General features: G+C 41.3%; 1 protein-coding gene across 1 annotated transcript in view; it reads left to right on the top strand.

Moving 5' to 3' along the window:
• LOC119649198 (BAI1-associated protein 3) overlaps positions 1-27,029 on the top strand; it is a 303,977-nt gene that overhangs the window by 257,729 nt on the left and 19,219 nt on the right. Inside the window, exon 6 of the mRNA XM_038051237.1 lies at positions 2,705-3,005. Coding sequence (XP_037907165.1) covers positions 2,705-3,005 — 301 coding nt within the window. The remainder of the gene's footprint in view (positions 1-2,704; positions 3,006-27,029) is intronic.

Raw genomic sequence — 27,029 nt, 5'->3', positions numbered from 1 at the left:
TGGAATTGTTCCAGCGCAGCAACAGAAGTGTTCGATATCCTGGGTGTGTTGGTGTCTGCTTTTGGCAAGTCGATACCGATCTACCTCGTCGTCCCGAGTGCCCAGTTTATCGTAAAGATCTTTGTATTGGACCGCTTGGGTAGCAGCGAACGCTTTCATTGCTTCATGATTGGCATTCCTGTAAATTTGTAAATTTGACCTGTGTTTTATCGGGGAGAAACTTATGGTAGAGGCGTTCTTTTCACGGATCTTCATTTGGAGATCATCATTTCAAGGCCAAGAATCTCGGTTGATGTACCGCTTATTTTTTTTAGTGACCCCAACGATTGCATAAGCCGCTTTATGTCTTGCGCTTTTCGCTTGATTTCATGGTTCTCCGACATTCGTAATGGTTAGTAATCGCATAAGTGAGATCATTTGTTCCTTTTTCTCACGAAATCTATTTAATACGCGGCGGGCCTTGCGTTCCTCACACGCTGTTTTATCGGTGGCTTGATTTACAAGACGGCGATCAACGACCGATATGGCGATTGTTTCATAGGGGGCAGCTTTGCAGTCAGTGATTGTGATAAAATGTCGACGACTTATGAGGATATATATAGTCGATTTTCATTTTATCGTGCTCACTATGAAATGTAAGAAAATGAGACCATCGTTTCATAAACCATGTATTCATATTCACAAGGGCATAGGTGTCCACAAAATTGAATACACGCTCGTCACCGGCATTGTATGCTCCAAACCCTCTTCCCCCATGGAAGCTGTTGCCGTTTGTCTTCTCACTCACATGACCATTAGCATCGCCCACAATGACGGGCACATTACAGGTCCTTGTGTTGAGAAGTTATCAAGAGGCATCATTCTTGTATCAGGTCGACCGCGTACGCGGTGGAAAAATGAATCGTACGATCGCGCGCTTACTGCAATGTTGAGCTTCATTAGTCGGTAATCAAATCCTTGGACTTCTTTAATGGCATCACGGAAACGCTCTGAGGTGGCGATGCCGATACCCGTGGGCTACTAAAGTAGGGAAGTTAATAGCCATTGACGATCGACAACGCCAGTTATCCCTGCCGAAACAGGTGCTTAAAAAGGTGGTGAAATTTTAACATCGGTGTGCACGAACTGTTCGCTGAATTTTCTTAGGTCTATATTAATCGCAACACATTTCAAAGAATAATGATCACACAAAAGTCCCATGAAACTGCTTCAATGGGTAGAAGCACGATGGAAAATAATGGAAAGCAAATAAAAATCCTAAACAGGTTGACACAAGGATTTCCAGTGTGGTCATGACTAAAACAAGAAAATAGTGTCGTCCCCGTGCACTTTAGTTATGCGGCCTTAAGAAGGTAAACTAAGTGATACCAGAGGTACGCTGCTCGTAGACCAGCTTACCAATCTAGGGGCCCCGATTAGTAAAGGCGACAGCGAAGGTTATGAAATACAACGGCGAATCGGGACTGCTCGTTATGCTCGTTCTTATTAGGAGAAAAGAACCACAGAAAAAATCAACCAATCATGAAATAAATAGTTAATCACGTTGTAGTCGGTACGTATATATGCGTCACAAAAGTAGACCAACATATTTGGGCGGAAGATTCTCTAAAAGGCATACAGAGCAATTAAAGAGGTATAACGAACTCGATGTTCGTTCGTATAACAATTGAGAAAAATTTGAAATTGATCCTCCCTATGGGACTCCAGCTTGATAAACAAAGTTGACCAAAGGAGCTTGCTATGTTAAGGGTCAATAGCGCTAGGTTCGCCTTGCCTATTTGGTTCCAAATATGGAGATAAGCACTTTCGAAGGAAGAAACACGTTAGAGTATGGCCCAGGTACCGATTAGAAGCGGCAATTGCAGTGGATAGATCATATTACCCCAAAAAGCCTGAAGGGTGGGTTGCCTTAGAAACATGCGACTCATTTAGGGGCAGTAGCCATCCCTTCTTCAGTACGTCTTCTTCTCTAAAATAGTACAATTGATTTCAGAAATCTGCATCTAAAATAAAATATACTTTAGCCAAAGGGGTAAAACCGCTTTTATTCTTCGCATTTGAATATTCGCTAAAAAATCATTCTACACCTTAACTGTGATCATATGCACATATCATGCTATCGACGAGTAAGATAGAGATAACGGTAAACAATGTCCAGCAAAAAATTCAAAATTCATAAGGATTAAAGACTGCACACACTCACCTAAGTAAAATGTTTAGCTGAAATCTATAATGTGAGTAGTATAAAATTAATTCTGAAATTGATTTCATACTCTAAAATTGATTTATGATCCAAATGAATTTGTCCTGCACTTCCTCGCTCTGGGCGCCTGTTCAATTAAAATTCTTGCACCAATCCAGGATCACAGAGTCTCATTCTACCTTCTCACTCGAGAATTCAATCTACATAATCTTTAAATCCTCCACTCACTTACGATATAAACCCAAGATAGCATGGTAGATGAATTTATCTTTACTTGCTTTGCTTCTACATTTACAATAACACATTTTTTTCCGGAGATGGGGATTTCTGCACATCCAATCTCCGGGAGTACAATGTTCAGCACTCACTCTTATCTTTCGCTAGATTCATTTGTTTCTAACGACAACCCCCCAACGACACCACTCAATTATAAGAAGAGATGTTCAAACAATATTTTAACGACATTATTCTTCCCTTTGCAATCCTACATTTTAATTACAGGATTCAGTGATCCCTACTGTATGTTGGGAATTCAGCCAGCTGGAGCACCCCCTGTGTCACCTCAACCGATGCCGACCACACCCCGCACCCTTAGCGACGTGGGATTTGACAATAACACGGACTCACCCTCGCACGATAAGCTTCGCAAACATAGTTTTCGATTAAGCTTTAAGCGCAAAGATGGTTCCGCGCGACGGGAGCAACGTGACTCACTCGGCGGTCCTGTTCCTGCTAAGTTCATTCGAGCTACTTCAATCAAACCGCACACCCTGTGCCCCAAGTGGATGGAGAAATTCAAATTGTAAGTAGACACAAACGAAATTTAGAGTTTTCAGTGTTAAGGGATGGGATTTTGTTAGCCATAGAAAAACATCCTTTTGGGAAATTGCTTGAATTTACGTGAGCAGGAAGGACTGTACGTAGCTTAGTGCACCGTAAATCATTGCATTCCGCTGTGGAATGGATACTACCTCTTTGAGTCGTTTTGAAAAAGGAATAGTCGATATGCTGAATAAGTAAAATCGATTTGAAAAAATAAACTTTCCAAGAGTTTTAAAAAAGACTTACTACAGCTAGAAGGCTGCTAGCGACGGTGAATTTACTCCCGAAGGAGTAGTGCAAGTAATTGTGTTACTGTGGTCAATGTTCCTTTTAGGGTAGGAAGCAAAGGTAACTAATGTCAGACGGTAGGAAATATAAACTCGCACATATATCCTATTGATCTATGTAATGACTTCTACCGTTGAATATTAGCATTCGGGAATTTCTACCTTTTCTATTTGTCTGACATGGCAAGGTAACTACTCATATATGTATTTCTTCCGTTGAGAAAAGTAGTTGTAAACCATTAGCTCATAAAATATAGTACGTCCCCTAGCGCCACTCGGTCCCTTCATCAGTGCTACAAGTCTTGTGGACTGATGAAGGGAACTAGTGGTTCCCGAAATATTGCTATTCGCAAAGTTATTAAATATTACTAGCGAAAAGGAGCCTCCAAATACATCCCATTACGATATCTGCTCAAATAAAGTTAATAGTGGTATATTACCATATTTTAGGCGTTTACTCTCTACTTATCAACACGTAACCAATGTCCGGTATTATCTCTACGAACTCCTGAGGTCAAAAGCTCGCTGTGGTGGAAGTGGCCGAGCAATACACCAGGAAGCTTCTTAACATCGGAAAAATTGAAATTGGTTAGGTAGTGTGTGGGATACGAATTCAAGTTGCCCCAAACAAATGTTACAGATGTTTAGATTATGGACACACTTCTGCAACCTGCCAGGACCACAGGACACAGGAGCAACATGCCGCAGATACGGCCAGGCTGGCCATACAGCGGAAACCTACAACGAAAAGGAGAGTTGCGATCTATGTAAGGATCGTGGTGCGTTCGATAATAGCGTTGCATTCACTATGGGCTCGGGACAGTGTCCAGTTTTCAAAGCAAAACTGAAAAAACAGTAACAACGCGGTTAATATCATCCGTTTTCCACAGATAAATACATCCGATCACGAGTTGCTGGCGCAGTTCGCGGGGAAGATCTGATTCAGTGTTCGTCAGTGAACAGTGCTGAAACAAAGCTCCATGGCATCCAAGATATCAGGTACCACTGCCTTTTGGTTTCAGGGCCACCTCTCCTTAAAGTTCTTCCCCAAGGCCGGCTTTGTTTGGATTCGGTGTTCAGGGGTAACTTTTTTCAGTGCCTATATAACACCGATTGATATGATGCCCGACTTTCGAAGCAAGCACAGAAGGTCGGATCCAGGGCAGGGAAATCTCGAAATGGCGGCGGGAACAGGGCTCGTAGTTTTAAATACCGGATCCACTCTAACATTGTGGCGCCCAGCCTACAAGGGAAGCATTCCCGATGTAACTTCGGTGGGTCCATCCTGGAGGGCCCTCCAAAGGCGCTGCAGCTAACACTGTCATAAATTCAGTTATGAAACAAATAACGCTGGCCTGCGGAGGTTGCATGTCCAAGAGGGCAATGAGGCACGGCCAGCCTTCATGTATTGGTGGACGGCGGTAATTGCAGAGCTCCGGAAGGAGTGTCACAAACTCGGCAGCTTAACATCAAGTCTAAACGATCGGGAGGAGGCATACATAACGACAGAGTACAGATCAGCCAAAAGGAAACTCTGCAGAGTAATAAACAGAAGTATCGCTCGTCGCTGGAAGGCCTGATCGACGAGGTAAATGAGGACCCGTTGGGACTGGGTTACAAACTGGTAACCCAAAAAGTCGCGTCTTTATGGAAACCCAGTTCACTTAAGACTGAGCAGATGTACCACATTGTGCGGGCACTAATTCTTGGCCACCTTTTGCAGGATAATTACGGTAAGGTTGAGAGCGTTGGGGGTTGTCCACTTTTCTCTATAAAAGAGTTGGAAGAGATAGTCCCGCGTAGGCGCGCTTCAACATCAGCCAGACCAAATGCTCGGCGGATTCAACGCTTGCCTGAAAGAGCGCATTTTTCCCTCTCGTTGGAAGGTGGCAAGGCTTATACCGATGAGTAAAGGAAAAGGCGACCTTGAGCTGCTTCTTCATACCAACAACAAGAAAATGCTCAAAACGCTCATCAAAATTAGACTCGCTGAGCGATACAAACTGCCGGAGACTTATTCCCGTGGTAATTCGGCTTTTGGGCAGGATAATCCACAGTTAATCCTGTCATGCAAGTCGTGAATATGGATCATCATCAACGGCGCAACAACCTTAATAAGAAACTCCAGACATCCAGGTTTTGCGCCGAGGTCCACCAATTCGATATCCCTAAAAGCTGTCTGGCGTTCTGGCCTACGCCATCGCTCCATCTTAGGCAGGGTCTGCCTCGTCTTCTTTTTCTACCATAGATTTTGCCCTTATAGACTTTCCGGGTTGGATCATCCTCATCCATATGGATTCAGTGAACCGCCAACCGGATTTTATCCACAACCGGATGGTTATGGTATCGCTCATAGACTTCGTCATTGTGTAAGCAATGGAATCGTCCATCCTTATGTAGCGGGCCAAAAATTCTTCAGACGATTCTTCTCTCGAACGCGACCAAGAGTTCGTAATTTTTTTTGCTAAGAACCCAAGTTTGCGAGGAATACATGAGGACTGGCATGATCATTGGCTTGTACAGTAAGAGCTTTGACCCTATGGTGAGACGTTTCGAGCGGAACAGTTTTTGTAAGCTGAAATAGGCTCTGTTGGCTGACAACAACCGTGCGCGGATTTCATCATCGTAACTGTTATCGGTTGTGATTTTTATTTATTTAGATATATTTTCTTCTTCCTGTTGGACCAGTGCGGTTTGATGTTGTTCTTCGGTGCTGACGTTGCCACCATATATTTTTTTTGCCTTCATTGATGTGCAGCCCAAGATCTCGCGCCGCCTGCTCAATCTGGATGAAGGCAGTTTGTACGTCTCGGGTGGTTCTTCCCATGATGTCGATATCGTCGGGTGGATTTAAAGAGGATCGTACCTCTTGCATTTGAATCAGCATCACGGATCACTTTCTCGAGGGCCAGGTTGAAGATCCCCTTGTCGTAAACCGTTGCTGATGTCGAATGGTCTTGAGAGTGACCCTGGTGCTTGTATCTGGCCTCGCACGTTGGTGAGGGTCAACCTAGCCAGTCTTATTAGTTTCTCTCGTTTGCCGCGGAGAAATTCTGATGTGTTGCTGATTTGCCTGGAGTGAAGCCTCTTTGGTATGGGCCAATTATGTTCTGGGCGTATGGGGCTCTCCGGCCTAGTAAGATAGTGGAGAATATCTTATAGATGGTACTCAGCAACGTGATACCTCTAGAATTGCTGCACTGTGTGATATCTCCCTTTTTATGTATGAGACAGATAATGCTTCGTTTTCAATCTTCAGGCATTGATTCGCTGTCCCATACTTTGAACTCAAGTTGATGAACCACTTGGTGTAACTGGTTGCCTCCATATTTAACCAATTCGGCTGTAATTCCATCGGCTCCTGGCGACTTATGATTTTTTAGCCGATGAATTGCACGGACTGTTTCTCCTAAACTTGGCGGTGGCAGTATTTGTCCGTCATCTTCAGTTGGCGGGACCTCCAACTCGCCGATGTTCTGGTTATTCTGTAGCTCGTCAAAGTACTCAACCCATCGCTCCAATATGCGCATTCTGTCGGAAATCAGATTTCCCTCTTTGTCTCGGCATGATTTTGATGTCATATCTGGGACAGGCTTCGAGGGTCCGTTCTACTGCCTCGTAGAAGGTATCCTTCTCCGACTCTGCAGTCTCCTCTGTAGGGGCGCGAACGTCAATGAGGCTTATATTTCTAAACTTGCCTCGCAAGCGCAGAGTGCATAGCCGTTCACTTATTTTTCCAAAGCCGAGAACAGCAGGTTTCATAAAATGTTAGATATCGCCTTCTGTTTGTAGTTAAGTCTAAAATTAATAGACCATTAGCTTAATCCCAACTACAATTTGTAGTTGGGATTAAGCTAATGGTCTATTAATTTTAGCAGGTTTCATTTTTTGGCTGACTAAGAAACCTACTCCGAGCACATGTTTTACTGGATGGCCACTATAATATATGGTGTAGCGGCTCTTCTCCAGGAAACCGGTCCCTGTCCAACGCATCACGCTGTTACATCAGCCCTATATTGGGACAGGGTATCGGCTAGCTGCTCATCAGCTTCATCTCTGTACAGGGAGCGCACGTTCCATGAGAAAATGCGCAAATCGTTATTCCGTTTTCGTTGCCGGGTTCGTCGTTGTATAATCCGTCCAGTCCGAGGCTCCTGTTGTGGCTTCGTAACAAGTTGTTTTCCGTGTAGGGTTATCAGCCCTACCCAACCCCCAACCTGGAGCACCAGTTGGTACAATTTGTTCCATTTTTAAGCGCGGGAGATTCGCCTTCTTCCTTTTCCGTCTGCCGCTTTTCGTTAAGAAAGAGCTCCCAGCGTTCACCACGTGAAGGTGGAGATAGGGTTTGGTAGTAGAGCTGTTAGTGTTAGTTCTGCAGGCATTTCCCAGGTTTTATGCTCCATCGTGGGTACCAATCCACGTTTCGTCCTGCGACCTATACTACCCTTTGACCACCAACCACCACCATCGTGAATACGGATAATGAAGGTTAATCTGAATAACCGCTCCCAGTTCTACAAGACACTAGAGGCGAGGGTCAAAGGAGGATGGAGGTTACGTCAGGAGTAGCGCCGGGGTCCATCCTAAGGGCGGACTTCTGGAACGCTTCCAATGATGAAGAGTCGCGCTTGGCCAGTTATGCAGATGATGTCGCGGTGCTTGTTGCTGGACGCATTGCCAAATAGGCGCAAAATAGACTTGACGTATTAATACGTTCATAGTTTCAACCTTGCCCGGGAAAACATTAAAGTAGTCATCTTGATTGGAAAGAGAATGCCATATCAATCGGCCAGCCGATAATCGTGTCGAAGCGAATAGTTAGTTAGTTAGCCCTGACTCGTAACTCAAAGATGAGGTTTTTCGAGCAAAATGCGATCCCCGCCGCACTTATTGCTAAGTAGCGTAAAGCCATATACAAGCGGAAGGGAGAAAAGCCAAGCCAGGTGATTGCTCGTGGAGAAAAGCATGTACACTACGTAAATGGACCGTGTGACTCATTGACAACTTCGGTACGTGGCTGAATCGAAGGCGTGGTGAGACTGACTACTTCCTTTCGCAACTCCTAAGTCGGCATGGAAGTTTTTAGTTTTACTTGGGCAAGAATAGGAAGTCGCGATTTCCTGATTATGTGTTTTGGAATGGGGTTGTCGACGAAACCCATCACACCCTTTTTTCCGTTGGTGGAGAGAATTGCCTGATTTGAAGTCTTTCCAAAGCGTAGGCCCATTTGAACATTTGGTAAAAGGTAGAGTGCCCATTATTCTGGGAACATAATCTATGACCATGTGCTATGCATCAACCTCCCGCGATAAGCTACCCTTATTGGCGATGCTGATAGCATTGCAATTGCGATAGTAGATAAACATCTTGGGGATGTTATCAGGCCATTGCGGAAAACCAGATTATGCTGTACTGTATTGTGCTGTACTGTACTAATCAGTAATTGGAAGTTGAAAAAAGCTCTACGGCTTTGTGCGACTCAGCGTGTGGTAGAGTGCAAATCTTGGCGTCATGTTGGATCATCGATTCATCGATAGAGCGAAGGAAAGTTATAGCTGCGCTAACTAACATAACGTACAAACTGCATGACCCAAACCACCGAGGAGGCCGTTGCTAGCTAGAATGTGTTTATAAAAGGAGTATATCATTAGAGGGCGTTAACAGTTGCTGGCGTATTTCGAACCAGTTTTCATAGTTTCGGGAATGGTGCCTATCGATATTTTGGCTGAGGAGATGCAAATATTGAACACCTGTAAGGTACGCGGACAATACATTGCCAAAGAGAGACGACGGGAGGAGACATCGCGCACAATCAGGGTGTGGCAGCAACGTTTAGATAAATCTCACAAAAGCAAGTTGACGCACAGGCTGTTTACAAATATCGAGTTTTAGATTATGCGCAGCTACGGAGATGTCCGCTATCACTTGGCCCAGTTTCTGTCCGAATATGGCGAGTACCGTATTTACATTCTTTTAGACACGGTATTCCCCCTTTTGACCTGAAAGTCTAAAAGATTGTGAAGACCCGGAGCACGTACTGTTCGTGTGAACGAGATTTGTAAATGGGAGAGAATAGTTTGCACTTCTCTTAAGAAGACCCTTACACACAAACAATCATCAAATGTTCGAATTCCAAGAAGTATGCAATGTATTGGTTATTCCAAAATTCCAATTTATAAATTTCCAAGACATTTGGTGACAAAAAGTTAAATTCTTTACGTTAACTGCTTGTAACTTTTCAAAATATAGATTACCGAAATAACTTTCTTCTACGCAAGTTAATATATAAATATCACCTTGATTTCATTTCACATTTTCATATAATTACAACTTCCTCTACACCAAAAATAATTTCGAAGCAATGCAAAAGAGACAATTCACCTAAGTATTAAATATAATAGATTCAAATTCCACCAAAAATCTGGCAGGTTCACATCAAAAATAGCCTTAATTACCATACTCTCCAATAACCCTCTTCTTTGAAACGGCACCCTAAATGCTAGAGAGAAATTAGGGCACCCATTGCGGAGATACTCCCAAACAGACAACCCACGAAAATCCTGCATTAAAAGGATCAAATCCTTCCGAATAATGAGATACGAAATCAGTACCAGCATTCGCATCCGAAATTTTCCTGATAAAAACTTATCTTAATGAAAGAAATTGAAGAATTCATGAATATTGTATGATTGCTGATAAACCGCAATTTTTATGCTTCGGTGAACATTTCCAGATGGTTTTTGACTGAATCTCACAAGGCCTATCAGATACAATCATCTGCTTTCTCCCTGTTGGTCACAGTGCTTTAGAATCAATATTTACTGGGGTGGGCAACCTATAGCTTTTTGGGAGTATTGCAAATGGTAATAGACAGGCCTTGGCTTCGTTCTTCTCGGGGCATTTCCTTATGAGTAGAAAACAATGAATTCCTATTGATTTTCGTCCGCAAATATGTAAACGTTGCATTGGAATAAAATTTGCCTTTAATTTAGTTGGTATCCTGCATAAAATGTTTCTTTTATATGAGTGGTCCTGTCTATTTTGCAATTGTGCTGAATCTCAATTTGGGGAAAGAAAAGACCCGAAACCATGCAAAACTTGAAATTTGGATGAAGTTTTCACCTTTTGAGAGCAAGAAAAAATTTCGAAAGAGAATAAGAATGAATTCAACTCGATACTTTCCAAAAAACCGCCACACTCCTTCCCTCTTTCCCGAAATGTTTCGTAACTGCAGAGGTCGCGGTGCTGTTAATGAATAATCGTATCTTCGCCCTGTAGTATAATGGGTCTCCTCCCTCATTGTTTTCTCGGGCTTAGTTTCCCTTCTCCCCTTCTTATCCAAATTTCAACTTGCAAATTAGACCCTAAGGCCTGGGGTTCGAAAAACAACTTGTTTCGGTGTCTCTGGGAAGAGCGTTGTCATGTTCATAAATCCTCTCTTTTCAAATGCCCGGAAGAGCGAAATGGATACTTTAGTCATCAACAAGTTGCGTCGAAAATGTTTATCAGTTACCAGGTGAACTTTTAATTAAATCTCACAAATCACAAGCAAACAATACCCGTTGAAGTTGAACTGATGGATCAAGCTGAGGAGGCGCCACCCATTGCTGCGAATTTTGCATGATTAAGCAACTGAAGCAAGTGGGAGAGCTCCCAGTCTGATATGGCTTAATAAAATTGTGGCAGACACTTTAAATTTACCTAATTGGAATCATGAAAATTGACCGAGAAAAAAACGGGAGGATTAAGTGCCCTGAAAGGATAATTCGCAGTTTTTTCATTAGCAGTTAATGGCGAAATAACACATCAACCGTAAAGTTATATATTATATTTTGGGATACATTAAGCCGATGGGGACCATCGAAAAGCAAATGTTATTAGTGAATTCAGATTATCCTGCACATGGAAAACCTCTTCGAAGGCTTTCGAAGTAATCCAATAACCATGTCAACGAATTCACTGCCAATTACTGTCCAAAAGTTTAATTAATGGAGACTTCCTTTTACTGTAATAAATGCAAAAATTGGAAAAAGCTTTTTCATCTATTGTGCCGTTTCAATATAAGTAGATCCCTTTTAAAAATTTCATTGGATTAGTTTCACAATTTTTTCAAATTTTTCAGTCTATTAAAAGATTGGCCTATTTTCGAGATTATTCCAAATAGCCAAAACTGTTGGGATATTAAGTTTAAAGAGATTACTGGGTTATTCTTAGAGGAAGAACATGTGAAGCACCGTCCATATTCAAGTACTGTACTTTTCGTGAAATTTTAGTCATTTTTTGTGAATGCTTGGTTAAATTCTATGAGTTGACGCCACCATCGTCCTTTTCTTATCACTCTCTATGTCTCTCTCAACTCATAGTAAATTTGATATTGATAATCGCACACATACCCAGCATAACATCATGGGCAGACGATAACTTCCGATTCGTGAATATTTCGCTTTGGCGTAAATGTTAGATTTGATCCATGATACTCCGGTCAATATCAATCTGACTTTTTCACGTTCGGCATAATCAAGAAAGATTTACTTCTCATTGCCTGTCATCCCATACCTTCATCATCTTACATGTCAAAAATGACCTTCAAGATATGGGGGCTTGAGTCGTCTCGACGGCCTGCAAGGAATCTCCGCTTTTCCTTTGACATGCTTCGGTGTTGTCATCAAAGTATTTCCAGCTGTTTTGGCCTTTTCTTTTTTCTTTTTTTATTACACGTTTAATGTTTAAATCCTATTAAAATCGATTCGATATCTATCTACTGCCTGTCCTGATTTCTGTCGATGACACCTAATGTACTCAAAAGTGGTCGAACCTGCTGTCACAACATGTCCCTTGACACATGAGGGGGCGGAGGGTGTAGCCTCTCCATATATGTGAAAGGGCGGGTGTAATTTTTTCTTTTTTATCAGGATATGGTTATATGGGGTACCAAAACTGACCTAACTTTCAGTATCAGCTAAATGATAAGGGCCTTAGAACACAATTGAAGTTTAACAGGTCTCATTCTTATCTCCTCAAAAGGTTTGACAAAGATCACAATGTTGCACCTACATAAATTCCACTGCTCAAAATAATCTCGGATGAGCGCATTGCTGACCACATTGCCTCCTATTGAGTATTGAAACACCGCTACGACCTTGAATGAAGTGCTCAAACTTAAAAACCCTGATCGGTCTGGATTATTGCCTGAACGATTATTATTATTAGGATCCCAACCTTCGATATCCGGCCATTGAAACTTGGCTAGAAATAAGAATCACACGGGGTCCTTTTCGTAAGACCTGAAAGTTTGGGAGATCACCAGCGAGGACAGCGTTATTGTTTTATTATGTCATTAGACGAGAAAAAAACGCTCAAACATCAGCAAAAGTCTCGCAAAAAACGCACTTGACATCTCATAGAGATAAGGTGGGTAGAATCGCGTGGAAACGGAGTAGGGATAGTATTAGTGAACCCTTTGTTGTAAGCAGCTCAGAAGAAAAAGACTTTTCCACTGACAAAAGCCAGGAAAAGTTGATAGTTCCTCGACTATGGCCCAACATTGGTATGAGGGAAAGAATTTGCAAACTCGAGCAGTGGACACAGATGGTAGCAAAAAGCGGTGAACGGCAAAAAGGAAATCCGTCCGGATTCTAGCGGAGATCGACGATGCAAAGGAAAAAAGGATATAGACAACCGGCACGTCGCAATTAGTGGCAGGTGTTCGGCATGTAGGAGGCAAGCAAATCATAGAGTTAAATGAAATTAATTCAAATCAACGTCAGCCATTGCGAGGCAGCTCAAGACCTGCTCTTACAAAGGATTAGAGAGTCGAATGTGGACCTAGCGGTAATTTGCGAGCCTTATCAAATTTGGAAGCCTTGCAAAGAATGGCGTTCCCGGGAGCTGACTTTGTAACGTCAAAAGTCAACGAGGTAATATAAGGTCACGCTAGAGAGTTTGGTATCGGACGCTAAAGGCCACAGCCCTAAAATTATTGTGGAGATTTCAGTGCGTGTGCTTTCGAGTGGGGTAGCCGAGTGACGAACATCGTAGGTCAAATCCAACTTGAAATTTTCGCGAGGCTAGTCATTGTACTAACCAGCGTTGGATGCGTGTTTCTAGGTAGAGCATTAGCCTGGATCGCCGATCTGACGACGGAAGTCACAATCCGACCGGAATGGCACTGGAAAAAAATGAGTGTATCAATTCAGCGCATAACTGAGGCGTGCGGCTCTACAATGCAGTGAACGCGTTTCCGTAACGGTACGAAACCAAAGTGCTGGTCGAATCAGGAAATCTCAATGCTGGGAATATCGTGCCTGCGAGCCAGGAAACTTTACCACCCAGAAGCAACTACAAGATTTCTGCGGACGGATTGAGGATAAGAAAGCTCCGGGATTGGACGGGATTCCAAACAAAGCCCTCAAGGCGCTTGCTAAGTTCAGGCCAACATGGTTCATAAGCACATTGGTTCTGTAACCCAACCCTTAAAAACCAGCTGGCGTACCCTCTTTGTATTGCCCTATCTGCTTTCTAAATACCATGGGGAAGATGATGGAGAAGGTGATGTACAATAAGCTCATCGCCTTCCTCCAACTATTGTATCGAAACCGCAATATGGGTTTCGGCGAGCCGGTTCTACGGTCAATGCTACAAACAACCGTCGTGGATCTGGCTCGGAACGCAACTGGTAAGTGCTGAACGATGGTGATGCTAAATGTGAGATATACATTAAATTTAGCTTACTTTAGTTGAATTATCGGCATTTTAGCCAAATTGAGTGCTACTGAAGGTGTGCTGTGCATCTAGGACTGTATGGGTGAGACAGTGTGTGTTATCACGGGAATGATTCCGTGCCGTACGGGACGCAGTCAATACCGGGAAGAATTGACGAAAGTTCGAAACTTCTGAATAACAGTGGCGGTCACCTGCCATTTATCCTTCCCATATAGCTACACAGAGAGAATATTGCCACAGAACAGTCTCCACGTGATGTTGGTGTTGATATAACTACATTTCCAGATTTTAGACAAAACAGCGAAGTCAAATTTAGCATTGTTAATACATCATCAAGTATGGTACCGTTGTCAGCATAAATAACGCTTGTCAGGTATACAAATTGTGCGCCACCCTCGACGCTCTGCATATTAATGCAAATAAGAAGAGTGCTATGATCAGTTAACCTGGGAACTATGGTTTTGTTGGTGTTTATCTTAAGTCCGACTCTGCCTGCCTCCTTTTCTAAATTCAGCCCGTTTGGCGAGGGTCCGTGACTCGGATATAGAGCAAGCAGATAGCAGCGATAAAACCTTTTCTCTTCTCATTGCCGTCCAGTGTTTGTCTATATTTTTGAGGAATCGCGAAAATCGCCCGCATTGAATGTCACAACCCTAACATCAAAGAAAGTAAGCGACCATCAGACGACGGTTACTTTCAAGGCCAATGTCAGCACCTCTTTTATCTAGCTAATTAACTGGCGACTCTTAATTCTCCTGATCATGGCAACGTAGCATAGTGTCGGTTAGTTGAAATACAATCTAACCTTGTGGCAGGTCCTGTCTGATGACGGGGCGTTGAAAGCTGCAGAAATGTGCCAAACCATTCATTGTTGTTTTTACGCTCGTTAGTACATGCCTCCCTATCACTTCAACGAACAAAGCGTTGTCAGGGTCCATCTCAATAATGGTCTAGTCCATCAATATCACGATGGCATCTCTGCTGCAGTGTGTTTAGTTTGAGGCAAAGTTTTTCTCAAGAACAGGCTTCCAAAGTGCCAAAATTTACAAGTGGGTAGCCCGTAAATTTCTGTCCGACAAGTAGAGTATACTTTGAGCGTATTCTTAGTTTCAATCACGATAGGAGACACATCATGCTTGCTATGACTATTGTGCTGAAAAGCAAAAAGCGGACAAAAGAAGCCATTGCTTTAGAAAGTTGGTATGTCACACGAATTAATGAGTTTAAGCACTAAAGTTCCTATGGAATTGCGGGTGATGTATGGTGCTTCGCGCTCATTATAAGCTTTATTATTGTTTTTTAATGGAACTGACAGGAGAATAGCAACAGTGCTGGTGCCAGTAGCAGTATATTATTGGATTATATTTGCAAATACCGATGCCCGTACTTTGTCAAGATCCATTAATGTATGCATTGATGGACAATTTGTCAATCAGAGACTGGCTCCTCAGTGTTTTGTATGGGGATAATTTATTCAATGCAAAGATTGTTTGGCCAAGTCTACTATTGAGTACGTTGTGTACAGGACTCATAAATTCATTTATCCATCCTAGAATATTTCAACATTTCGCCTCCCTTGTATATTCTCGGAGAAGCTCACTTCTTGCAGAATTGTTATTATCGATCGAGGCAATTGATTCATTACCTATAGGATAGGATTTGAGGATATAGCACCCTGATTCAGTCATCTAGTTAACGGCGGCCTGTACTAATTTTGAGGAATAACTTTTTCATTGTTCTTAGTGCAATACTACAAGATCATTCTATCTTCGAATAAAATACTACATGTCTAGGCTTTAACCACCAAAGGTTGCAAACTGACAGTTTCAGTCAATATAATTGTCGAGTTTTTGAATTGGGGCATTCGAAACTATTATAATAGTATCCATAGCCGCGTTTTGTCAATCTGTTCCGCAAGACAGAGGTGAGCATCGTCTGACGATTATACTGTGATGCTCACTTTTGTCGCTCAAATAACATGGGAACGCAAATCCTATGTTCTGACACAATGGTTGAGGTTCAGCTGAATATACCCCATTTAGGACTTCCTAGTGGTCTTTCGAACATGGGGTGTCTACCATTGTCTGCTACATTTGCCAGAGCGTGAAGGAAACACTTTGGGTCCTTGCAATATACATTCGCGAAATGAACCTTTTAATAGTAGCTTCTATAAATTTACGTTCCCTGTCACACTTTTTTTCCAATTTCTACTGAAGTGACGATGTACTAAAGATGTGAAGTATCTTTGAAATTGCGCTTGCCCAGAGTAGCTCTTCCAAAAAAATTTAGGGAATCTACCTAATTCTGATTCTACCAGTGAAATACAGCTTCTTTTTTCGCTCAAATATGAAAAAAACAGTAAAAGGTCACTTATGATATGTAGCATAATTTCCTACGAGGAAGATGCTCTTGGCTTGTATGGCCATGATTCAAGATGTTGCCCTGTGACAACTCCATTTACGGTCGCCCTTTTGTTGATTCGTAATAGTATTTTTTGCAGAAAGGAGGAGACGGAATGCTCTTTGCCTTCCACAGATGAAAGGAATAATCCTTCAAATCCCTGAAGAAGTGAAATATCTGGAAGTCATTCTATCAAAGACACCTCTTTGGAACGAACTTGTAGATGCAGAGATGAAACGAGCTCTCACAGCTTATGGGATGTGCAGGCGGGACGTGCCTCGACATGAGAACTCAGGTCTCATACGGTAATGAGGATGTATAACAAAATAGATAGGTAGCTATCATTAGGCCAATATTCACCTACGCATCCGTAACATGGTAAAACAAAAAAGCGTTTTACTATAAGCTAGTCTCACCGCAAACTACTGTATATTTTGGTGTTACCGTTGTGATGAGCACGATATCCGGTGCGGCTCTACATGCATTACTCAGTTTGCAGCTCTTGGATATGTACGTTCAGAATGGTTCATAGACAAATTCCTTTACGTCTATGGGCAGCGAACGCAAGGGGCATAAAGCATTGGAAGAGATTGAATTATTATAGATGAACTGAATCCAGTTTTTGTAATGTCATTTTGCCTGAAAAATCATTCGAGAAATTACAATTTGTTTAAACTTTATTACCAAATTCAATACGGTGGAACTACTCTGGGTACCTACTCATCGTGTTCTAGAGGAAAATTAAACTTCAGATCATCGTTGTCAAACTATATCCGGTCTAAAAATGAACTCCAGTCATCCCGGTTTTGCGTCGAGCTCGATATTCCTAAAAAATTTCCGGACTGAACCATCCTCATCCATACAGAGTGGCTACGGACGATTCCTTTCTAGGTGGACCTAGGGTTGGCCATTTCAAGACGAACAGTTTTTGCAAGCTGAAATAGGTTCTACTGCTAACAACCTTGCAAGGATTTCGTCGTCAAAGCTGTTATTGGTTTTGATTTTCGACCCTAGATTCTTCTCAGTTGACCAATGCTACATATTTGAAATAATTAAGACTTGCTTTTTTCACTAGTGATATTTATTATGGTTGTAAATACCGAAAAGGCGAGAAATACTTGTTCCCTTCATCAGTGCTAAGAAGTCAAGGACAAGAATGCAACCATAATAAATATCAGCGAGTCTAAATTACTTCAAATAATTTGATCGCTATAGACACCGAAATTACACTTAGATCCATATTTGATGTTGCTGCTTGCTTTTGTTTTTGGTGTCACCATGCACCTGATCTATCTGGAAGTAGACATTTGATACATCTCGGTTGTTTTTCCTATAATGCCATAATCGTCAGCCAGTAATTGAGTGGATTTTAAAAAAATGGTTCTTTCCGGGTTTACATCAGAGTCTCACGGATCACTTTTCTAAGACCAGATTAAAAGGGATGCATGATAGGATATCTTCTTGATTTAGACTATTGTTGATGGTGAAAGATCTCGAGAGTACTTTTATCTGGCTTAACTCATTGGTAAGGGTTAGCCTAGTAAGTCTTACCAATTTAGCCGAGATACCAAATTTTCGCATTTCCGTGTATAGTTTTGTCCTAGCTATGCTATCACTGTAGACGATGAAGAGATGATGCAACAGATAGTCATATTCTAACAGTTTTCTATAATCTGCCGTAAAGAAAAAATCTGACCTGGTGCTGATTACCTGGTGATGTTCGGCGCATATGAAGCTATCCGGTCAAGTAAGGCAGCTGAGAATATCTCGTAGTCAGTAACATGATTTCTATATAACTGCTGCACTGCATAATATCCCCCTTTTTATGTACAGGGCAGATAATATCTCTTTGCCAGTCATCAGGCATTGATTGGCTTGCGATTCCTAATCAGACGAATTACGTGGACTGTGTCGTCCATGCTTGGCAGTGAGAGCATCTCCCCGTCGTCTTCAGTTAGCATGACTTCAAACTCAACGATATTCTGGTTGTTGAGTAGTACATCAAAATAGCCAACTGTTGACTCCAACTTACCTATACGGTCGGAAACCCCGTTTTCCTCTTTGTCTTGGCGTGATCGGCTTCAAGTTGTATATGACTTCATCTTATAGACTTGTTGGTAAAACTTCCGTGCCTGGTGCGTTTGCTCCCTGCACTTTTCAAATTCACAGACCTCTTGTTTTCCCAGAATTTGTTTTTCTGTCTGTGAAGTCGCTTCTCAATTCGACAGAGCTCGTGATAAGTCTCTATGTGTGCCCGAGATTTTTGAAATTGTTGCATTGCTCGGTATGCAGCATTCTTCCGTTCTGTTGCTAGCTACCAATCATCGTCAAACGAGTTATTTTCACTTTTTTACATATAAGTTGATATAGGATAGGATGATAACGTTCTTCAGGTGATTGTGAAGATTATCTGTCCATGCTTCATTTCCAGGGCCTCCATTAATTGCAGTAATTGTGCATCCATATTCGCCCTATAAGTGTTACGAAAGGCTTTTTTATGGATGGATTTGGTGTTGATTCTTCTGATTGGCAAAGGGGATTCAAGGGTATGCTGCCATTCGCACCCGGACCGCATCATGTCAATGAGGTAGTGATCCGAGTCTATATTCTGACATTGATCAAGTCTGAAACGTGGCGGGGTTTGACCAACCCGTGGTTGAGATCTGGTCTGGAGAGGGTGACAATTGTTTATGTACCTCTTGTCGCCCAAACTAGTTGCTTCCAACAATCATTTCGTATGACACTGCTAGTTGAACAGTCTTTAGTCCGCTGTTATTTGTAATTTTATGCCAGCTATAGGAGCAGACGCATCTCCTGAATACGTCCATTCCTACTTGCCTATAAAAATCGCGAGGTATAATTTTGATATCACTGCTGAGCAGGCTTCGACGTTCGCTCCACCACCACGTAAAAGTTATCTTTCTCCGATTCTGCAGTGACCGCCATCCCAAATGCCTTAGCAAAGGGAGGTTCAATTTCTTGCATAGGGGAATTCTTTCAGTTGGGGGACAAAAACAGGTAGGTAAGCCAGGGCTGTCCTGAGGCTGGGGCACCACGGAGGTTTTGTTCTGGGTCAGGAAATTGGTAACGAAGAAGGCCGTGTGGCTGGGGGCATTGCCATGGTGGAGTTTGAAAACGTGTTTGATGTCAGGCCACTCAGAGCTCTGCCTTTTGGATTGTGGATCATACTCCAGGATTCGTCTCCACTTAGAGTGGAGTTAAAAAACTCTGGATCATCTATAATCAATAGTAATAATTTTTTACTGCGGAAAAGTCGAACTTGTTTTTGCTCCTCAATCAACACTTTCGTTACAAGCTTTGCACAAACCGTTCGCATTTGCAAATCCTCCTCGACAAGTTCAGGGTGTCCGCGATTACGTGGATATTTAACCGATGGTTTAAACTCAAAACTTCGGGCACACGCTGGACGTTTTCATCGGTTCGGGCTGTTTTTAGGCGTCCAGAACGAGGCCCGTCAGTATCCTCATAACAGCCATGCCTGAAGGCCTTGTGCCACATTCCGCATTGAGATCTCGAAATGCATCCCTCCTTAAAGGCCTTTTGGAACCGTGTTTCGTTGCATTCTTCTCATGCTGCACACAAAACTTGATAGCGTACCGCACTCCATGACGTAGTCACACAACCGAAAAACAAACTTCGCGCAAAGACACGTCCTAACACTCCTACTGTTCAGAGCAAATTGAGGCATGGCGCATTTGAAAGGGCAGAACGCCCTCCACAATCTCCTTCATAATAAAACAATGCGCATTACTTTCATAATGCACCTAAGTATGTTTAGAATCCGAATTCTACAAGAATAGGAATTCTATGTGTCCGTACGTCTACGGAGCATTTCCTATGTGAGTAGCTATTCTTGTGGATGCATCAAACATTAGATTTTTGATGTTGATTTATTCCATCCACTAGCGCAGCACTCGCATTTCATACACACATGCACCCCCTTTTTTAAGGACTTTCATTCCAAGATATCTGATTTGACCAACATTGCAGTAGCAATCCAAGGCATTATAAGATATATAGGAATGCGTTTTTTAACGAACTGAGCGAACTGATCAAAAAGACTACTTTTGTTACAAAATCCTCTTCTTTAAATCCTCAAATTCTCAAACGCTTTCATAAGTTCTCAGCTAACTCAAGTGGCAAATGCTACCAGGGAGTCATTCCGCTCAGATTCAGAACTCCTGTATACAATTCGTCCTCTTCACCGGCCCACCCTCTCCTTCTCGTCCTTTTGTTTTATTTCGTTGAATTATATGATGTTGTACAATCGTTTGAGTAATAATCGTGCTGATTGCTTTGGGCTTTTGTTTCAAAAGGGAAGTTGGAGTTTTTATCTCCGCACATGGCTGGGCGAAACCTTTGGGAATAATTGTGTTTTCCAGCATGAGTTGGATATGTTTTTGTTTTCATATTATATTTCCGAATCAAACATTAAATTGAATTTACATTTTATATTTTTCCAATAGCCTCAATTAAGAGCACATGTAAAACCCATCGAAACAATGTTGCGTTGTACAATTGCGGTAATTCGATCCGTTGTTTTAAATAACATTCAGTGGGCAAAAAACAGTGTTCAATATAGCCAATTAAATGGGAGGGCTGTTGGCAAATATGCTATTATTGTTTACTATTTCCTTTAGAATTACTGATCAGAATGCTAAATTACTACTAAAGTTCTGTGGTTGCAAATGATAATCGTTCTCTTGGTCCTTTTACTGCAATAATGATGACCTTTAAAAATGTTGTTCACTTTAATTATGGGGTGTTCCCGGATATGCGTTTATACGAAGGAGCAAGGAGTTTTCATAAAAATAGTTAGCATTGCTGTTACTAATAGAGCCGACTGTGACTGTGAATTGTTGCGCCAAGCGACCAATACTAGACCATATGACAGCCTCCAAAAGGTTTATTCGTGGAATGGAAAATTTTGGAGAATGGATCATCTGAATGGTTAGTCTATACCACAGAATGCCAGCCATAATCTTAAAATAACACCCACCGAAATACCCCATTTAAATTTGATACAATCAATTTTAACCATCCAAAATAGCAAACAATTATTTTTAAATGCCTCTCGCCATTTAGGACGCATCAAAGTTATGCTTCATTTCATTTCACTGAAACATGTTAAATTATAAAGGAAAATTATTCAGCCTGACATTTGCGCTCTTCAGTGCACATTTAGATGACTTTCATGGAGTCCTTTGCTCCTTCATGGAACATCCCATACATTTTTGAATTTTGAGCTTACAACGTTAACGTTAGCAGCTCAACGGCGTGGCTTCTACACGTCGAAGGAGTAATCCTCCTCAACTCGAAACATTCTGTCATCGTGCCACCACGTTCGGCACAATGGCGGCTGGAATGCGACTTAAAGTTGTCATCGTGTATCTACCAAGATTGATGGCTTCACTATGTAAAAGGATAAAATGAAATGAAGCTCGTAATGACACAATATACATAAACGTGTTGGGCTCGCTAACGGCGATAAAATTTATGTAGTTGAAATATATTTCGCCGAAGCTACGATAATATTTTTTGATAGCAACGTTTCTGGTCTTTGTTGCATGGCACAAGGTATTGTCCCATTTTTCACGGACGACCAAGTGTTTTAGATGCAGGACGGTTAATAGGTGGGTTGCAAATGACGAAGGTCTTATGTTCCCTAGGAGGGTAGTGCTGTACTAGGGTAATGAACGAAAGTTTGCGCTGGTCGTAAAATATTAATATGAGATTTTATGCGGTAAGTTTGAAACTTAGATCCTGTGTGACAAAATGAACATGCTTAAGCATTTTCCGACATTGTAAGCAAGGAAGGATTTTATATTGGTACGAGTAGTACACCTTTTAGGGGAAAATGATCGAAATGTACCTTTGGCGAATAATATATCAAGTAATTAAAAGAAGTTAATTCAGTGCTTTACGACTTTCTTTTATTTTCTAGACCTGATATTGTTATGTTAACAGGGCAGCGGTAATATTTCTTGAATTTATATTCCCAAAAATTGAAACCAGTTATGTTTTCCTTTCCGTCAGTTAAGCAGCGTATGGACTATACTTTAACTGACCCTATGCCAAAATTTTGTCTCCTTACTTGTGGAATGACATAGTGGATTTGGGGGTGGCATCAGCGATTTGTGTAAAATTACGCTTTGCTGACTGCATTGTTGACAGACATGCTTTAGAAGAAGCATTATTTTTGCTGATCTGAGGAACCGATCTCGATCTTTGACGCCCTGAAAACAAATCTCCTTTCGACTTCGGTCTTGTATAGTCCCGACTTTTCAAAACATTTTACCAAACATCGTAAGTGGCAACTGACTGTATTTCATCTAAATGGCTGATGAACCAGTCAGGCCTTCACGGTAGACTGGTCAGATGGAATCCAGGATTCTTCTTCGTCATCACACAACAATTGTGCTCTACGTTCAGCAAAAGCTCGTCTTTGCCAAGAACGTGGTCACCCATTGCAGTAGCTACTTTTTTTTCAACAGCTGAAAGCCTTGTCCGATGCAAGCCAGGAAGTCTCTCCTCGGGATAAACTTCTTATTCTCAGTGCGGATGTCCATAGGCAAATCGTCCAAGCAGCGGGGAAGGGAAAGAGAAGGGTTAAGACTTGCGATTCTGACCTCGTGAAATTTAGGTCGACAATATTTTATATAAGCTGCTTTCCAACCTAAGCAGTGCGGCAAAGCAGAACTATGATAAACTGGGTCAGAAGTTCGTGAAAACAGAAGTCATCGGTAGAGCCGAAGCGGACTTATCTGAGTTAGAAGGCATGGACGTTCGTAATTTGATCGACGTTTAAGGTCTAAATCGCCATCTTGATCTCCGACTGTCTTTCCTCTAATGGGTCTCGGGAACCCAGCCATCCGATGGTAATAACATACCTTCGATTTTAATATTCATTTCTCTTTCCTCGAGCAGGTCCCGCAAACCCAGCAATTCTGTGTGTCTGCGGCTTCAAGACATGTGTATCATTTACTTTGCTTTATCCTGTGGCGAGCTGATGAGAGATATTTTTCTTGTATCCAGCATCCGTTTGTCTTCGGAACCTCCATTATCCTCTCCTTAAGTTCGTTCTTACCACTTCGAAATCAAATTGCACCAAAAACAGTCACTTATTTGAAAATATTGATTTAAAAATGATATTTTTTTTGACAGTTTTATGCAAAAAAGCTCTCGAGGCCGACCCTGCCTAAGATGGAGCTTTTGCTGTTACCCATAGACCTGATTGTTCGATTTTTTCTAATAAAAAATGGTTTTTTTTTGCCTAAAAACGACAGTTTTTTAGTCCCAATTCGAAAAATTTATTTTGACTTTACGCCATTTTGTGAAAATGCATATTTTTTCTTAAATATTTCGATCAAACACTAGTTTTTCATGTTATTTAACAAAATCCACCGACATTTTTTCGGTTCAGATGAACGAGTTCGCCGTAATTTTGATCAAAAAAAAAAAAAATTAGACGCACGGTAATTTGTAGCTTAATGGTTAAATATTTTTTAATAAAAAAATACTGCACTGTGGGCCATGGCATGGGAAGGGGCCATTTTATGTGAATGGCTGTGGTTCGAATTATTTGGTATCGTTTGCTGCGTATGTGTAGCTTTCATGTAGATATCAAAAGAGAACCCCGTTTCCTCTCTAATGATCCTTAAATCAAGAAATAGGAGGTCTCCATTGTTTTCTATATCTATTGTGAATCTAAGGTTCCCATCTTCCTTATTCCGGACTTCCAGCATTTCCTTCACTTTGTCTTCATGGACAATGATGAAAATGTCACCAGATCTTTGAGAGCAGGTTTTTGGAATGTAGATCATTCTCAATCTTGTCCATGTATATGTCACTCAGAAAGAGTAAAAAGGGGTTCTATTATACATCAAAGATTGTAAAACCAAACAGAGTTTTCAGGTTGCCGTAGATACATGCTATATTTGAGGAAAAACAATAACACCACAAGGATGAATTTATTGTAGATACGGGATGCTAATCCGGATGGACAAGATTATGTCAGTTTAGGGAAAAGTGTTGTATATTCTAAGTTTAATATTTCTTATCATAATCATGTTCAAATCTCTGCATGTATGCTTGTCTCTCTATCTTTTTATGACAAGCAATTTACTCGAAAACTGTTACACCTTTTGACACGAAATTTTGCGAACCGCCAATTCGTCATCAGTCTTTGCAAAGTTAAAAGAAGGGAGTTACCAAAAGTGGGAAAAATCCCCGTAAAATGCGAAACAATAGTATCGATCGGGCTTTTCAAAGAAAAGCACAGGTGGAAGAAATATAAAATACCAAAGTGCAAAAATCAACCAAAGAAGTTATCTGCGCGTATATCTAGTGATTAAATTTTTTGAAATAATAAAAGCATGTTTTTCCTATTTAGTGAATACTAATTAACACAACATTAGACTTAATACTAATTAACACTAACGAATAGGAAAAACAAGTTTTTATTATGTCAAGCAAAAGAAGTTAACCTGGAAAGAAAAAAAAATATAAAAAGCTAAGAGGAAGATAAGTTCTTTCACATTAAATGTGACAACACAATGAAACTTTGAGGATCCTTTTCCCGAAATTGTTCAATTTGCCATTTCAACCACAAAATTTGATCTCATCAGGTGCGCAGGAAAACTCCCGCAATCAGTACATTAGTGTAGAAACATCAACTGAGTTACTCTCTGTGATCGGGTACAAACAAGATTATCAAATCAAAACAAAATGGAATCGCGAAAATTCAGTTTTCCTTATTTGATTTTGAAGAATGGAGAGGCAATGAAACATTGAGTGTCAAATAGGCGCAGCTTAAGGCAGCTGCCTCCGTATTCCAGCAAAGTTTCATCCTCACTAAAACCGTCACTTCATCCCAACGAAGAAAGGATGCTACAATGTTCTCTTAATAAAAATAAGAGATTTTGATTTCACATACAGGTAGGAAAGGGTACTCCACAGGACCACAGGAATATGAGGACCCAAAATGTCACATACTGTATCCAGGTAAAAGTCCAAAGAGGAATCCACCAGGGTTGCATCGTGCCACGGATGCCATTTCTTCTCGTTATCGATGTTTTTCTTGCTACTGTCTTTTCTCAAGCGCCCTCAGTATCATCTCCCACTCTGCTCTAATTGTCAGTTTTAGCGCTTCATTGGGGACTCCATTACTGCTGGGAGCTGCATTAGCACGAACTCTTTTATTCGGCGGTCAGAACTTCGTCTTCGTTTACTGGGGGGTATCTTTGGCACTTATTGGTACTTTGATTAGGTTATTTTCTTGATGTTGAAACAACAATGTCATAACTATTTCCCACGGTAAACTGGGGCACCCTTTTATTGTCGAGATTACTGACCTACACGTGCTTCCTCATCGGCGGAACGATCTGTTTCATCATAAATTCGCTTGAACAATTCTTTCTACTTTTCACAATGGTTCACCACTACTTCTTACGATGGTGTTTAGACTCTGGGAGTAGTTATTCATACTTTGGTTCGTTTCTTCCGCGTTGAACTTTCTTTCTGACCTCTGGCATTCCACCAGTGTTTGGGTTTGCGATTCTGAAAGAATGCGCATCTTTGCATAGAAGCATCAAGCACTCGATATATTTCTACAAAAGACCTCGACTAGGACCTTCTTTCTCCATTCATTTTTTGGCTTAGCCTTTATATGGGAATACTCTGCTGTTGTCATACTCAGTGCGTCGTAACAGCTGCAAATTTGGGGATTAACCCTAACAATGCCATGTTCGCGGTGGTTCGTTACTTGCTGGCAAGTTCGATTTCAACAGGCTAACACAACGGCTTGTTAGCTGTTAATACGTGATTTGATGCATATTTTGTAACTAAGAACCTCGTGCTCACGTGGTTAGGGGCACCATGTTACGTTGAGTTTAAGAGGGGGAGACTACATACATGTAGGGCGTATATAGTTATATTGGATACAAACTGAAAGAATGTTTGACATGAAAAGCTAGCTTTGTTCAGTATATCTTCAATTCAAACCACTAACTTCATATAGAGGATATTCATTCATTCATTCATACAAGAAGTAGTCCTCCCCCAATACGTATGCAGAAAATAAATCAAATGAAAAGCTTTGAGGATACCAGACTCAGTACCTCATTGCACTCCTCCATGTTCAACCTTTTACTCGGAAACTGTTAGTTTTTTTCCCCACAAAGGAGAAAATAACGGCAACTGTCCATCCAAATTTACGAAAACGTAATGTAAGGAACGACAGTTCTTAAAAACTCAAACAACACAACCCTTCAACCTCCAAGCAACAAGAACTGCATTTTAGAGACTTAAGGGAGACTACCTTGCAAGACCTGAAGCCCCAGATACAACATTAACAAAGCCCATGACAGTTTCCAACATCTGCTCACTGTCACTAACCGCATCTAGTAAGCTTTCTTTATAAGGTCCACGGTTCAATCTCAAAACGAAACACACTCACATAAATTATTAAACTTTTACAAGAAAGAATAAGAAACTTTACAAGGTAGGATGGGAATGAGACATGGAAATACTTGCTTCTTAGGAAAAAGGCTGTTAATCCAAACATTGGATGCTAG

Source organism: Hermetia illucens, chromosome 2 (genome assembly GCF_905115235.1).
Source record: "Hermetia illucens chromosome 2, iHerIll2.2.curated.20191125, whole genome shotgun sequence".
Lineage (NCBI taxonomy): Eukaryota > Metazoa > Arthropoda > Insecta > Diptera > Stratiomyidae > Hermetia > Hermetia illucens.
Note: the sequence above shows the minus strand (reverse complement) of the source record. Positions and strands in the feature narration are given on the sequence as shown.